The sequence below is a fragment of the Herpailurus yagouaroundi genome, unplaced genomic scaffold, assembly GCF_014898765.1.
Source record: "Herpailurus yagouaroundi ecotype Mexico unplaced genomic scaffold, PumYag 198, whole genome shotgun sequence".
NCBI classification, from domain to species: Eukaryota; Metazoa; Chordata; class Mammalia; order Carnivora; family Felidae; genus Herpailurus; species Herpailurus yagouaroundi.
This window is the reverse complement of record NW_024412429.1, coordinates 27,267,113-27,282,138: the sequence shown is the minus strand read 5'-3', so window position 1 is coordinate 27,282,138 and position 15,026 is coordinate 27,267,113. Positions and strand designations below refer to the sequence as shown.

The following is a 15,026-nucleotide window of genomic DNA, read 5'->3' as shown; positions in this document are numbered from 1 at the left end:
ATTTTAGATATTTTTATTACTCACCTTTAGATTGGATCAGTGAAAGTAGATACAGTATTTTTAAAAATCTAGCTGTGTGTTACCTAGGATTTAAGTTTTGTTTTGTTTTTTTATAGTTAGAACATTATAGAAAGAACAATGACCAATATGTATCCTAGATTTTTGGTCGGTTTTAGATACTAGCGTTCTGAACTAAATTTCTGTGTCTTTCTTTGTAGGATTGTCCAAGAGTGGTTTTCAGAAAGGATGCAAATGGCCAAAGTGGATTTCTCTACGGTGTTACCGCGCTTCATTTCTCTATATATCTTTTCCTTTCTGAATCCAAAAGATTTGTGTGCAGCTGCACAAGTCAGCTGGGCCTGGAAGTTTTTAACTGAACAGGTTGACTACTTGTCACTTCCTACCGATAGGGCACAAATAACAGCTGTGTTCTGTAAGGAGACAACTGGGGTAGCTTCCTTCCCTGAAGACAGTAATGGAGAGTATTTGAACCATAATTAACTTACCCTTCAGAGCAAACATGGGGAGAAGTTAAATATGATAATTTATTTTGTAAGTGAGCGGATATACACTATTCTAATAATTCGTGTAATTTTAAGAATCTTCAAATACTCAATTTAATTATTTAGAAAACATTTTACCGTGGCTAAAGAAGTCCACTTCTTTCCTGAGAAATTGTAGTTAAGCTTTGGTTATTATATGGTATGATTTTATCCATGATCATTCACCTCGAAAATTGCCGTACAACCACAACCTCATCTGATCCCTCTTTGGCTCACATCTGTTAAAGAATGTAAATCTGGATTTCCAACATCCTCTGCCATTAACTCTGCCTCTGGCTTGTCTCATTTTCTTCTTAAAAGATTTAATGAAATGTAATGGCAGACATACTTGAATACAAGTCAATAACTTACTTCTTTAACGTGTACAAACTTCCCAGAGCGGGCTAGTGTTGAGCTTCTGATCTCAGAAAATACCTAGCTTTCCATGGAGAGGCCACATGCAAAACCAACTGTGAGTCCTGGGTTTACAGCATTTAAGAACCCAGGCGAGGTGTTGGCATATGTATTGTTTTCTGACTTTTTACTTTTCTATGTCCTCGTATTTAAGGAATATGTCTCGGAAACAGAATGTGGTTGTGGGGAGTTGTTTTTTTAACATTTGACAGTCCCTGGCTTTTAGCTGGGGTCATTCTTCTGTTTACATTTGTGTACATACTGATATATGTAAGCTTAAGTCCACCGTTTCACTATTTACTTTTTGTTTGTTCCTTGTGTTTTATATCTTGTTTCTCTTTTTTCTTTTGGAGTACTTCCATATTTTTCAGATTGTTAATTTTAAATTCTTTAGCTGTTTTCTCCTGGCTGTATTAGAGATTACAGCACTCGTTCTAGGGTGGGTTTTTTTGTTTTTATTATTATTTTTTTTTACCACTTCTGAGATAAAGCCAGAAGCTTCGGACCCCGCATCTGCTCCCCTCCTCCCAGTTTCTATGTTACTGTCAAATATTTTAATTTTCTACACACATACGCACACACATTTTTTTTGGAAGAAGCGGGAAGTTTTATTGTTGCTCCTTATTTCCTTAGCTGCTTTTACGATTTTTTCCTCCATCTTGTCTTCTGTCTTATGCAATTTTTTTAGGAGGTACCCAGAAATGTGCGTGTGTATGTGTGTTTCTCCTATTTTGTGATTTACAGTAATTTTTTTTTTTTTTTTTTTGCATCTGAGATTTAGTGTCTTTTCTCAGTTTCGAAAAGCTGTCGGACACGATCCCTTCATATTCTGCCCCATTTTCTCTCCTTTTCCTCTGCGGTTCCAGTACTTATGTGTTAGACTGACTCACCCGCCCTGCAAGCTTCATGTTCTCTATGTGTCTTTTCCACCTTTCTTGGCTGTCAGTGTTTCAGCCTGCATCTTTCTTCTGGCTTTTTATTTTTTTTTATTTATTTTTTTTTTCAACGTTTATTTATTTTTGCGACAGAGAGAGACAGAGCATGAACGGGGGAGGGGCAGAGAGAGAGGGAGACACAGAATCGGAAACAGGCTCCAGGCTCCGAGCCATCAGCCTAGCGCCCGACGTGGGGCTCGAACTCACGGACCGCGAGATCGTGACCTGGCTGAAGTCGGACGCTTAACCGACTGCGCCACCCAGGCGCCCCTCTTCTGGCTTTTTAGTTTACTAATTCTCTCTCTTGCTGGATTCTAATTTGCTTTTAAACTGGTCCATTGAGTTTTAAATTTCTGCTATTATGTTTTTCAGTTCTAGAATGCTGATCTGATTATTTTACCAAAATTTCTCACCTAGCTATTTAATTTCCCAGACATATTAATTATAGGGTTGTTTATTTTTTAAGTTCGTGCCTAACAATTACAACACATGGCTCTCCTGAGGGTCTTACTCTACTTAATAACAGATCATGAAAGACAAAAGGAGAAACAAACAATTCTTGTCCTTTGGTGTGCTTGGTACTTTTTATGGAGTATCAGATATTGGTTATAAGAAATTTTTGCAGTCAATAATTTGAGTCTCTGGATGAGGTTATCTTCTTCCAGAGAGAATTTGCTTTTGTTTCTGGCATTTGGTTAGGCTAGGAATAGATGACTTAAATCCAGTCAGAGAAAGAGATTTTTCAAAGCTGGCTTCAGTCTTTGTGATAGTTGTCTAATTCCTTATCCTTGCTGATAAGGATCTCAGCTGAAAGCCAGGCGTGATCACCAAGGCTCTTGCCCTTAGTGAGCCCTGAATTTAATTTTGTTTCCTCTCCTCCTCGTGAGAATACCTAAAATTCTTTTCAGCTTCCCTGTCGTTCAGCCATAACTTTCTGCTTTGCTTCTCAGCCTGAGCTTTCCTTTGGAACTGCCAGATGCCTTGAAATGAAAAGTAATGCCAAATGTTGGGGTCACCTCTCTGGGTTTCCCTTCTCTCTGGGGTCATGGTCACATGAGACGTTGCATTCGTAGCTCTATACGCCTTCAAAGAATTGTTTTATAATATTCTGTCTAGATACTTGACTCAATTAGATCACGTGAAATTTGCTGTTCCCATATATCAAAGCTGGTTGCATACTGGCAAGATCATGTGGTTCAACCAAAGGTGTTCCCAGTGGAAGGTTTGGTCTGAAACAAACTAATATACTATTGCTCAAAATCCTCAGAATCTAGGGTAAATCAAATGCTATGGGAGCAAGTGTACAAAGATGACTAATACATATATTCATATGTAACGTATATTGTCATCAAAGACTACTTTTCTACGGAGTCAGGGATGGTTCTTGTTTGTTAGAGTCAAATTCAGATGACAAGTCAGCGGCACCAGAAATCTCAATGTAAAGAAGTTATGTGTACCTGAAACATTATTACTAGGAAACTGTCCTTAAAAATTTCTAGCAAACTCTCTTTCTCATTTCTTTTTCTGTAGGACTGCTTATGGATGCCCAAATGCATTAGGTTTGGGTGGTTTCTGCCCTATACTCCAACAGATAATGAGTATGGTGCTTGGAAGCATCATTACATTGCTTGTGTGTCCAACTTAGATTGGCCAATCCCTAGGGAAGCTACTGCTATGTATGGGACCTTGAATGAACCCAAAAGAGAAGATGAGGAGCTACAGGAGAGACAAAGAGAAAAGCGCCTACGAAAAATAATTTGGGAGAAAATTGCGCTACGTAAAAGTGAGCAGCATTTGAAAACTCTATCTTATCCAACTATTGTAGAAACGAATGGATTTACACACAAATTCCCACAGAGGAGGATAGTTAGGTCTTTCTGGAATAGCATGTGGGTGGCTTTCTCTAAAGTATGTTCAGGACAAGTTCTTCCCCCCCCCCCCCCCCTTATATTTCCAGTTCATGAATAAGAAAAAAAAAGATTTCAGATGAAATACAGAAAGTCAAATATCAGTGCCTCCATTATTATTCTGGTTACTCTCGGGTTTAGGAGTTTAGGAGACCAAAAACAGGGAGAGAGAAGAATAACGCAGGCAGAATTGGGACTGGTGACAGAGAGGGAGGAATGAAAATAGGCAGAAGCAGGAAGAATGGCATTAAAAAAAGCAAAGTGGAAAGGGAGGAGGGATAAGACCCACTCTCAGCTAAGCCCTCTGATTTGCACAGTGCACAATAGTCATCGACAAAAGTGATTTGAGTTCTGCCATCTTTTTTTTTTTTTTTTTTTTCACTGACTCACACCCGGTGAGATCCTAACAAATGGGAAGTTACTTGAAGCCAAGAAGAAATGCAGAAATGGACGTGATGCCTATACATTGATTAACTGGTTTTCACAAGAAAAGGGGTGCTGGTTCTCTGAGCTTTGTCTCTTGACCTGACATGACTGGTAACTCACAGCCACAGTGCTGAGACGATAAGAAATCCAAACAGAGTCTGTAGAAAGGGCTACAGGTATTGCCATTTGGAGCAGTGCCCTGGTACGGCTTGATTTTTGATGCCTTTATCTAGGTAGACTTGGCTGAGAGAAGCAATTAAGAACTGAAGTAAACAACTGAGCCGGTGCTATTTGTTTTTCAGAGGAGTTATTTAAAGTTCGACCCCCTTGGGCGAGCGGAACGTGCTGCTCTAGATTGTTAAAATCCAAATGCCAGCCACGTCTGTCCCAGACTGTGAGGGATCGAGTGGGATTACATGAAGCTTTGGAGAAACAGCTTGTTTTGGCATCCTTAGAAGCTTTGCCCAAGCGGTAAGCAAACCTCCGTCTCCTGAAAGCTCAAGACCATCCCATGATACCAAGAATTCATTCTAGAATGATTTAGCTAACACGCAGGGAGCTTGTATAATTATCTGGCTCCTATCCTACGAAACAGCAACAGAAATAACTCTTTAGTCCTCAAGACCAGTGGTCTTTAACATGTTCTCTGAAGAGGGAAATCTGTAACTTTCAAAATAAATTTTATATTTCAAATATTCTTGACCCTACAAAGAGGCTGGACTGTAGGACACGTTCTGTGCAAAGCTATTGAGCAAAAGTAACATTTTTTTTCAGAAATGTTTTTTTATGGAATAAGCATATCCAAATGGGACTGTGGGGGTAAGGGTAAGAGAATAGAGTCATTACTCAGAGAGCTGTGGGGACCAGATGATTTAGGAAATTTTAAATTTCTCAGCTGTTCCTCTTTAAGACGTCATTTTGAACCCCTAAGTATGTCACTATATTCATTCTGAGTGCCCGATAAACGCTAAATAAGTTCCAGAAGACCTTTCCAGTGTCCTTCAAATGCAGGAGGAGAGGCCCAGAGGCCAGCTCCAGCCCCTCCCCACTCAAGAACCCCATTTGCTGCTGTCCCCAAAAACCGCAGGGAGAGACTGAGGTCCTACGGCCACATGCCTTGTTCAGTATGAGTAATGCCCAGACAACATGTCGGTGCTCCAGCATCAAAATCAAATGAATAGAAAATTAAAATTTCACTTCTTCCCCTCTTTTCCCTGTAGAAGCAATGTTTCTGGAAGCCATTCCTATCCTTTGTTATCAAAGAAAACTTGGCATGGTGTTCATAAAAATGATGACAGCGGTTCATATGCTTCCCAGCTCCACATCATATTAATATCATCTCGGATTCCTGCATATGAGGTACAGAGTGTGTTAGGAGGCCTGCCCTTTTTTGAATTGGGTTGTTTTGTTTTTTTTTTTTTTCCTTTTTCATCCCCACTAGAGGACGTATGGCAATCTTTTGGCCCCCATGTGTATGAAAAGGATTCATCTTCTGAAAGCAAATTTACAGACCCAAAATACTTCTAAAAATCAGAAGCGATAAAGATACCCATAAATCAAAATTACTTTTAAGAAAGCATGAAAGGCCAAACCACCTTGCAAGTAGTTAAGTGTCCGGTGAATTCTTACTGAATTGAATTTGTTGCACTCAGCCCAAAAAAGAGCAAGGTGATTAAGGATTATTTTAAAACCTCTTTGGAATGCCCAAGGAATTAAATACTATCATGTCACCACCATTTCTCAAAAGAAGAATGTCAGGAATCCTAGTTTGTGACCTATTTAATGAGGTGCCATTAAATTAAAATATGTTCTTTCTCTGGGACACGTGGGGGGCTCAGCCGGTTGAGCGTCCTACTTCAACTCAGGTCATGATCTCACGGTTCGTGAGTTCGAGCCCAAAATCAGCCTCGCTGCTGTCAGCGCAGCGCCTGCTTCGAATCCTCTGTTCCCCCCTCCGCCCCTCCCCCACTTTCTCTCTCGGTCTCTCTCTCTCTCTCTCTCTCTCTCTCAAAAATAGACATAAAAAATGTCCTTTCTATAATGAAGTTATATATTTTAATTTTAATATGAGTAATAAGAACAATAAAGGAAGCACAAAGAAGACATAGGAAGCACGTATTTTTAGAGATACGTGAGTGTGTGTATTTGTATATATGTATGCATTGATACACAGGGACATATTGAAGGGATGACACGGGGCAGGTTATATTCATTGGCCTACTTAGAAAGTGTTTTCAAAAAATTGTATTTGTAACAAAATGGTTGCTTTCAAGATATGAAGTCAGTATTCTTTCTGGGCACTGAAAGAAATTGACTCTGATCATTCACAACCGGCCGACTTAGTGGATACACATGAAAGCAAGATCAGAGCTTTGATCTCCAGGTGGGCCCCAGACAGTTTCCCTGATGTTTAATAAGGGGCATCAAGCTGGGCACAAAGGATAACTGGTGATAGAATCTGGGTAAAACAAACAAACGAACAACAAAAACCGGTTAAAAGTGGGTGGTGGGTGGGCTAGATGGGTGATGGGTATGAAGCAGAGCACCTGTGAGGAGCACAGTGTGTCATGTGTAAGTGATGAATCCCGGAAATCTACTCCTGAAACCAATATTGTACTGCATGGTGACTAAAATGTAAAAAATAAAGTAGGTCTATCCTCCTATTTTTCTTCTTTACATAAATCTACGCCATAATTACTTATTTTATTATACATGTGATGGGTGTTTAAGCAAAAAGTAGGTCATAACCGTGTGGTAGTTCTTTGTTGGGTGGAACTGTGTGACCTTCAGAAAGCGGCATGAGGTTTGCGGGCAAAAAAAAAAAATCGTGGACTTGAATGACTTTCCAACATGTCTGCTGCTAATGAATTAACTTTATCACAGTGAAAACTGTATTTGGTTGTTGAATTCAAAGCACAGTGGTTTTAATATTTATTTAAATGGGATATATTCAATCAGTCACTATTGATAATTCAAAACTTCATAATTAAGAGGAAAACTTTAAATCTATTTTAAAAGTCCATTGTGAAATCATATGATCTGAATTTTATTATGTTTAAAAGTTGCACATGTCTTTGCACGGGTAGGTACAAAAATAAGAAGACTGGAAGAAAGTAATCTAACTTGTTAATAGTATTTACCCCTGAGGGATGGAATTGTAGGTATACTTAATTTTCTCCTCTTATAATTAGAAAAGAAATGAAATTATTTAAAAAGAAACCAACAAAGGAGAAAGCTTATCTTCCTCCTTCCACAGTTTCTGACAACAAGTCTTTAAAAATCAGAGCGTATTACATACCCATTGTCTTTATTAATAAATATGCTAAAATAATGGGCTCTGTTTTCATTTTCTAGATAGTAGTGGACAGCATTAAGGCAGGTATCATTTCTCTGGTGTATGAACACTGTGGCTTAACCTTGGAGAGCCTGCTTTATCTCATAGAAAAAGCTCTGGATGGACGGAAGGCACAGAGTATGGGGATATTCAGTGAAGGAAACAGCAGAGAAATCAATTTACTCCAAGGTAAGCTGGGAGATTCGAGACAACAACCAACTTTGCAGCAATGCCTACCACATGTATGACCTCCAGAATACTATTTTTCAATTTGCTAACAGAATTGATATCCTAGCTCAAAGGAGTCATAGAGGAGGAGTCCCTCTTATTCAAGAAGGGTCAGCCTTTTTGTTCTATTCAGGCCTTCAACTGATTGGATGAGGCCCACCCACACTGGGGAGAGCTATCTGCTTTACTCAGTCGGCTTATTCAAACGTTAATCTTATTCCCAAACACTCTCACAGACATACCCAAAATTATATTTGACTAAATATCTGGGCACCGGTGGCCCAGTCAAGTTGATACGTAAAATTCATCATCACACCATTAAACAAAAACTTCCCTTGTCCCCCTTATTCCAGCCTCTAGGAACTACCATTATACTTTCTGTTCCTATGAATTTGACTACTTTATGTAGCTCATCTGAAGTGAAATCATACAGTATTTAACTTTGTGACGGGCTTATTTCACTTAACAATGTCATCAAGTTTCATTCATGTTGTAGCTTATGAAAGGATTTCCTTCACTTTTTAAGGCTGAATAATATTCCATTGTATATGTGGATCACATTTGGTTTATCCTTTCATTTGTTGATGGACATTTATTTTGTTTCCACTTCTTTGTTTTTGTGAATAGTCCTGTAGTGAACATGAGTATGCAGATATCTCTTTGAGATTCTACTTTAAATTCCTTTGGATATGTATCCACATATGGGAATGCAGAGCCATATGATAGTTTTATTTTTAATCTTTTGAGGAACCTCCATACTATTTCCCACCATTTTATGCTCCCTTGTGCACTGTTGCAGACAGAAAGTGTTCCATTTTCTTCACATCCTTGCCAACACTCGTTGTTTTCTGTGTTTTTGTTTTTAGTTGATAGTTAACTATCTTAATGGGTTTAAGGTGATATTCATTATGGCTTTGATTTACATTTGTCTAATGAATCGTGATGTTGAACATTTTTTCATATGCTTATTGGCTATTTGTATATCTTCTTTAGGGAAGTATCTATTGAAGTCCTTTGCCCATTTTCTAATGGGTTTATTTGATATTTTTTATGGAGGTGTAGATACTCTTTATTAGTCTAGCTATTGATCTCTTGTCAGATATATGATTTGCAAATATTTTCTCCCATTCCGTATGCTGTCTCGTACTCTGTTTATTATGTTGTTCTTTCATGCACAAAAGTTTTTAAGTTTGATGAAAGTAGAGTAATTATAATAGCAGCAAATATCACTAATAGAATGCATTGTACTTCCAAATGGTTTATACCACAAAGGAAAGGATTGACTGGTATCATTAATTTGTTATGGGTCCTCTTTTAAAAATGTTAATGGTGGGGCACCTGCATGGCTCAACTGGTTAAGCCTCGGACTCTTAATTTCAACTCACATCATGATTTCCTGGTTTGTGAGTTCAAGCCCCAAGTCAGGCTCTGCACTGACCATGTGGAGCCCCTGGGGTTCTCTCTCTCTCTCTTCCCTGCTCATGCTCTTTCTTTTTCTCTCTCAAACTAAATACATACATACATACATACATAAACATTTTTTAAAAATGATGATCTTTATCCTTTCTGGGGGGAAGAAGATGACAAGTGTTTTAGAACTAAAGTTTCAGTTTCTAGCCCTCCTTCTACTATAACTTACATTCTTTCCTTGTTATACCTAAGATAGAACTGTTGTAGCATGAAATCTTCCACCTTTGGGAGATGAGGGAAGAAAGGGAATAAGATGGTCAAGGATCTGGCTGGCAGGGAACTCACAACATGGCCAAGCGAATACCTGAACCACCCATTAAACTGCCATCTCTGTGGCTATGTCGCCCAGTGATCTATTCCAGCTGCTAACTCAGGAACGGAGCAGGAAAGCTCTGGCGGGCTGCCGGGGCCCACTGATCCATCTGGGGGAATCCCAGGAGGGCTGCACAAACCGAAAGCATAGCTCCTGGCTGGGTTTGCCAACACTGTTGCTGAACAAATGCAGATAAACTCATGGCAAGAGAAGCCAATCACTCAAGAGACAAGGGTTTGGAAGAAAGAAAGGGAGACATGTATTTTGAGTGCCAGTAGCCAAGGAGAGTTGCAGGCTTGAGCCTAAACAACCGACCTCTCCACCTGCAGGATGGACACTAGAGTTTTACAGAGATGAGCTCCGTGGGGTACGTGCACGAGAGCAGGCAGGGGGCACGTGATCATGAGCTGGGGGTTGGTATGTGCTCAGCTCACAATCACAGGCAGAGAAGGGGACATGTTAGGTGTGGTCTTTGAGGCATTCTATTGCTATCAGGGCTTTTCTGGTCCAATTGGAAGAGTCCAGTCATTGCATAACGTCTTGTCAATGTCTCCAGAAAGTGCAGTGAGAAATAGGCATAATGGGTTTTCTTTGGAGCATGAGTTAAGCAGTCTTGTCTATTTCTGGGTTTAACTGTTGGGGGTCTTTGGTTGAGCAAGAGGGCTTGCTGACAGCTGGAACTCAGCATGCTTGGGACAGGTTTAGTGAATTTTATTATTAACGAAAACAAGCTGCTTTTGGTTTATCTTTACCTTATTTTTGTCTTTTTTTGTTCAGGTTAGCTGTGCCTGGGGCAAGTTACGTTCCACACCTGATTTTATATGCCGCCCCCCCCCCCAAAGTAAAGCATGGCTACTAGTCAGGGTTTAAATTTACGATTAATTACATGGCAGCTCTCCTCTAAACGATGGAGAGGTATCAATTGCAAATTTATGCCGTGGCATAGTAGGTTCACCTCTTACAGAGTAGAAGAGCCTGTTAGGGTTTTCTAACATCTCAGACTTTTTGTTCTCCAGATGAGACAGGTTTCTAATCTCTGCCTTTTTGTTTTCTTTCTTTAAAAATTATTTTAAAAAAATAATATATATATGTACATATATATTTAATGTTTATTTATTTACTTTGAGAGAGAGAGTGTGTGAGAGGGACAGAAAACACAATGGGGGGAGGGACAGAGACAGGGAAGAAAGAGCCACTCTGTCAGAGCAGAGCCCCACTTGGAGTTCGATTCCACAAACTGTGAGTTGATGACCAGAGCCAAAATCAAGAATCAGATACTTAACCGACTGAGCCACCAAGGTGCTCCCTTTGTTTTCTTTTTTATTTTTTTTTATTTATTTTTGGGACAGAGAGAGACAGAGCATGAACGGGGGAGGGGCAGAGAGAGAGGGAGACACAGAATCGGAAACAGGCTCCAGGCTCTGAGCCATCAGCCCAGAGCCCGACGCGGGGCTCGAACTCCCGGACCGCGAGATCATGACCTGGCTGAAGTCGGACGCTCAACCGACTGCGCCACCCAGGCGCCCCTGTTTTCTTTTTTAAATGTCAATAGTAACATAACAAAATACTTGAAAACGGAAGTTTTTCCCTCTATATAATTGTGGTGTTTCTGCAAGAGCTTTTGCCTTGAAACCAACAACAAAATGAAATCTCTTACTCCAGTGATCTCGACAGGTCCTTCCGTTCTGTATCTAGACTTCTCGGTGGAAGGAAGTGAAATGTTGGGATTCTTGCCTGACTTTATTTTCAACTGCCCTCCTGGGACTTAAGAATTCAGAGTCTCCAGGAGTCCCTTAGAAATGGGTCCAAACACATTCTCATTAGTTGAATCATCATATAGAATTCCCAGGAAGTGAGCGTTTCCAGGATGGTTACCATCTCTGGGAACCTTCTGTTCTGACTTCTTTTTTGATTGACAACTGTGAGAAACATTTTAACTTCGGAACTTGGTTGCAAAAATCTCAGGGCTTGACTGACCGTCTACCTTGAACCCTGCTGTGAGCCTGGTAACACACTGCTGCTTTTGGGGTGTATGTACTTTAATTTTGGGGTATATATACTTTACTTCTGGGGTATATATACATTGGAGGCAGAGAGACGATGTCCTAAATCAGAGTGCACAGCGTCCAATAAATTCAGAATGTGAAGGAGATTGTGGCCATGTTGGGGTCCTTTTGTGGCCCCAGTGTGGTGCACTGCTAAAGGAGAGGCACCCTCCAGACTGGATTCTTAGGAGCAGATACTGGCTTTTTGAGTTGTGGTTGCTTTTTCACAAACCGCTAAGGGTTTCTGTTCCTGATAATGTTACAGACTAAGAGGACATTTTGATTTCTTTTCCTCAGGTTATAAAATTGGTATTAAAAATTTATTGAGGCCTGAAGTGAGAGACTTCTGGGAGAAATTAGGAAGCTACGTGGCTCCTGAACAAGAAGGGGGTCATGTGGACCTCTTTGTACCACTCGGAGCATCCGGTCAGTTTTGAAAGGCGGTGGTCGTGCCTACTTTACAGTGATATTTTGTGGATTTTTGAAATGCCTTCAGTTCATATGAGTCAGTCCCTTGTTCCTCTTTATTTCTTTTTTTCTCTTATACCTCACATACTCAGGTATTTAGGGGGCAAAGAGCTGCGGTTAGTTGTCAAAGTAACGAGGGGCAAGAACAGAAATAAAGTCACTAGTGGCAAGAGCCAGCCAAGAGCATTATTTGTATTTCTTCTGGAAAACATGGTAAAATCAGCCTCCACTATACAGGAGAAAGTGCCTGACCAGCACAGAAACCATAATCGATCAACCTGAGAAAAGCCTCCCCGCTGTGTTCTGAAACTGGAAGGAATGAGCATGAACTTGGTGACCAAAGACCTTGAACTTGAATCCTAGGCATACCACTTTAGCTGTATGGCCTTAGGCAAGTTTGTGGACCTCTGTTTCCTCATACGAAAGTTAGGAGAATAGTATCTGACCTTACAGGACTTGTGAATATCAAAATAATGTAAGCACTTAAAAATAAATAATACAAATACTTAAATAATATTGGAAAATTAGAAACAGGTGAAGTGCTTGGTAAAGATGAGACTGGTTGCTGATCACCGAGGTTGCTGATAATGTTCAGAGCCCCTCGGTCCAGTATCAGTCACTATAATTCAAAGTTGATTTCAGTACTTGAAGAGAAACTTTAGAAACAATAAGACAGATTCACTTCCTAGACATCTATTAAATAAAAGCTCTGCCATCACGGGCTTATTTTTTTGTTTAATTTTATATATTTTTTAATGCCAAGCAGAGCAAAGCAGAGGGAGTATAAGATTAAATTTTCTCGAACAGTTTCTTATTACCCATTCCTTAGGGAACTGTGAGTCTTAAAGCTCTGTCTAATCCTCAGATTTCACTGAACTATTCATACATGCAAAGCATGCCCCTGCCACAGTTCAACCAGGGAAAAGGGAAAAACAAAAGAATGGGAAGAGGGTTAGAGGAAAATGAATTACAAAATATTATACATTTTTTTCTTATACAGTTATTATAATTATGTAATCTTAAGTATAGAAAATAGGTATAGAAAAGTCTAGGAAGAAATACAACAAAATATTAACAGCATCTATCTCTAGATGAGTTTTTCAGATTTTCTACATTTTTTTTTAATTTTTTTTTTTAACGTTTATTTATTTGTTTGGGACAGAGAAAGACAGAGCATGAACGGGGGAGGGGCAGAGAGAGAGGGAGACACAGAATCGGAAACAGGCTCCAGGCTCTGAGCCATCAGCCCAGAGCCTGACGCGGGGCTCGAACTCACGGACCGCGAGATCGTGACCTGGCTGAAGTCGGACGCTTAACCGACTGCGCCACCCAGGCGCCCCAAGATTTTCTACATTTGAAATCAAATATGGGTGGTGTGGGATTCCTCGGTGTAAAATCTGTGTGGGGCAGGTGGGAGTGGCAGTGGGGTGTGTATAGAAAAGGGTTTGGAAGGATGTATGTCAAGGTGTTAACAATAGATAAGTGATTTTTCTTTTTTTCTTTTTCTTTGATCTCTTATTTGTCCTGATTTTCTTTTTTTTTTTTTTTAATTTTTTTTTCAACGTTTTATTTATTTTTGGGACAGAGAGAGACAGAGCATGAACGGGGGAGGGGCAGAGAGAGAGGGAGACACAGAATCGGAAACAGGCTCCAGGCTCTGAGCCATCAGCCCAGAGCCCAACGCGGGGCTCGAACTCACAGACCGCGAGATCATGACCTGGCTGAAGTCGGGCGCTTAACCGACTGCGCCACCCAGGCGCCCCTGTCCTGATTTTCTATAACGAACTAGTATTTTATAATGAGAGCAAAGCAAAAAATTTTAACTGAAGTAGAACAAAAAGAAAGGATTTGGGAAAGTAAAGCTTCGAACGGCTTGAAAATAAGGGCAAAAGGGGAAAAGAACAATAGATTTGGTGATATTAGAATTGTCTCAGGGTGCCTGGGTGGCTCAGGTGGTTGAGTGTCCAACATCGGCTCTGGTCATGATTTCCTGGTCTGTGAGTTCAAGCCCCATGTTGGGCTCTGTGCTGACAGCTCAGAGCCTGGAGCCTGCTTCGGATTCTGTGTCTCCCTCTCTCTCTCTGCCCCTCCCCTACTTGATCTCAATCTGTCTCTCTCTCAAAAATAAATAAACATTAAAAAATATTTAAAGAATTGTCTCCAGTGAAACATAATGGCGCTCAGATTTCTCACCACCATTTTGGCCCCCAAACCATCTCTAAAGTTCTTGTCAAAGGTCACTTCCACCTGGATGAGCCATCAAGACCCTGATTCAGTCAAAAGATCCCAGGTTCTCAGTCCAAAAATCTCTTTTCTGCCACCTCGGTCATCACTCTTGAGCTTGTCATCCCCGGAAGCTGTATTACCTCTGAAAGCTTGATCTCCAGCATTTTTCTCCCTCAGTACCACTTCCAAATCATGTGCCAAATATTCCAACAGCCATGTTCCAAATATTCCTACTCTAATAGTTCTTTGCCTGAAGATCTCCAATGCACACACTCTCACTTTTACACTCTCTATCAACCTTGCCTTCATCCTTGGTTCCTTCTTTGTTAAACCTGCGTTTAATGGTTCATCATTATCATTAGTTTCTTGCAAAGAATCCGAACTTCTTTGGCTCTCTTTCTCAGGCTAAATTCCAATGTTCCTTAAACACCATCATCTACCTAACCTCCGCCCGCCTGCACTAAAGCAGCTGAAGCCTGCTGAAAAAAGTAATATGACTTTTAATCTGACTTGACTTTGACGGCATAAATGTCGAATAAGACTGCAACGCTGATGAGCACCTGGTAAATTCCTTTGGTAAATTCCTTTCCCACTCTTGGAGAGGACTATACCGTCCCTGCTCCTCCTCTGTCAATACTTCAATAACCTCTTTCAGCTGTTGACCTTGCCTTTTTCTTCCCTGAGAAAACTCCCGAATTCCCCTCCCACCACCAAATCC

The 15,026-nt window shown here is 40.3% G+C and overlaps 1 protein-coding gene across 9 annotated transcripts in view; it reads left to right on the top strand.

The window, feature by feature from the left end:
• The window catches only part of ECT2L (epithelial cell transforming 2 like), an 82,437-nt gene that overhangs the window by 34,273 nt on the left and 33,138 nt on the right, over positions 1–15,026 (top strand). For all 9 annotated transcript variants that reach the window (XR_005782678.1, XM_040449032.1, XM_040449036.1 and 6 more), the window contains 6 exons: positions 219–381; positions 3,422–3,674; positions 4,527–4,695; positions 5,445–5,583; positions 7,579–7,747; positions 11,912–12,040. Coding sequence is in view for 8 of the 9 variants with exons in the window: in XM_040449032.1 (XP_040304966.1) it covers positions 219–381; positions 3,422–3,674; positions 4,527–4,695; positions 5,445–5,583; positions 7,579–7,747; positions 11,912–12,040 (1,022 nt within the window). In the remaining variant the exon portion in view is untranslated. The remainder of the gene's footprint in view (positions 1–218; positions 382–3,421; positions 3,675–4,526; positions 4,696–5,444; positions 5,584–7,578; positions 7,748–11,911; positions 12,041–15,026) is intronic.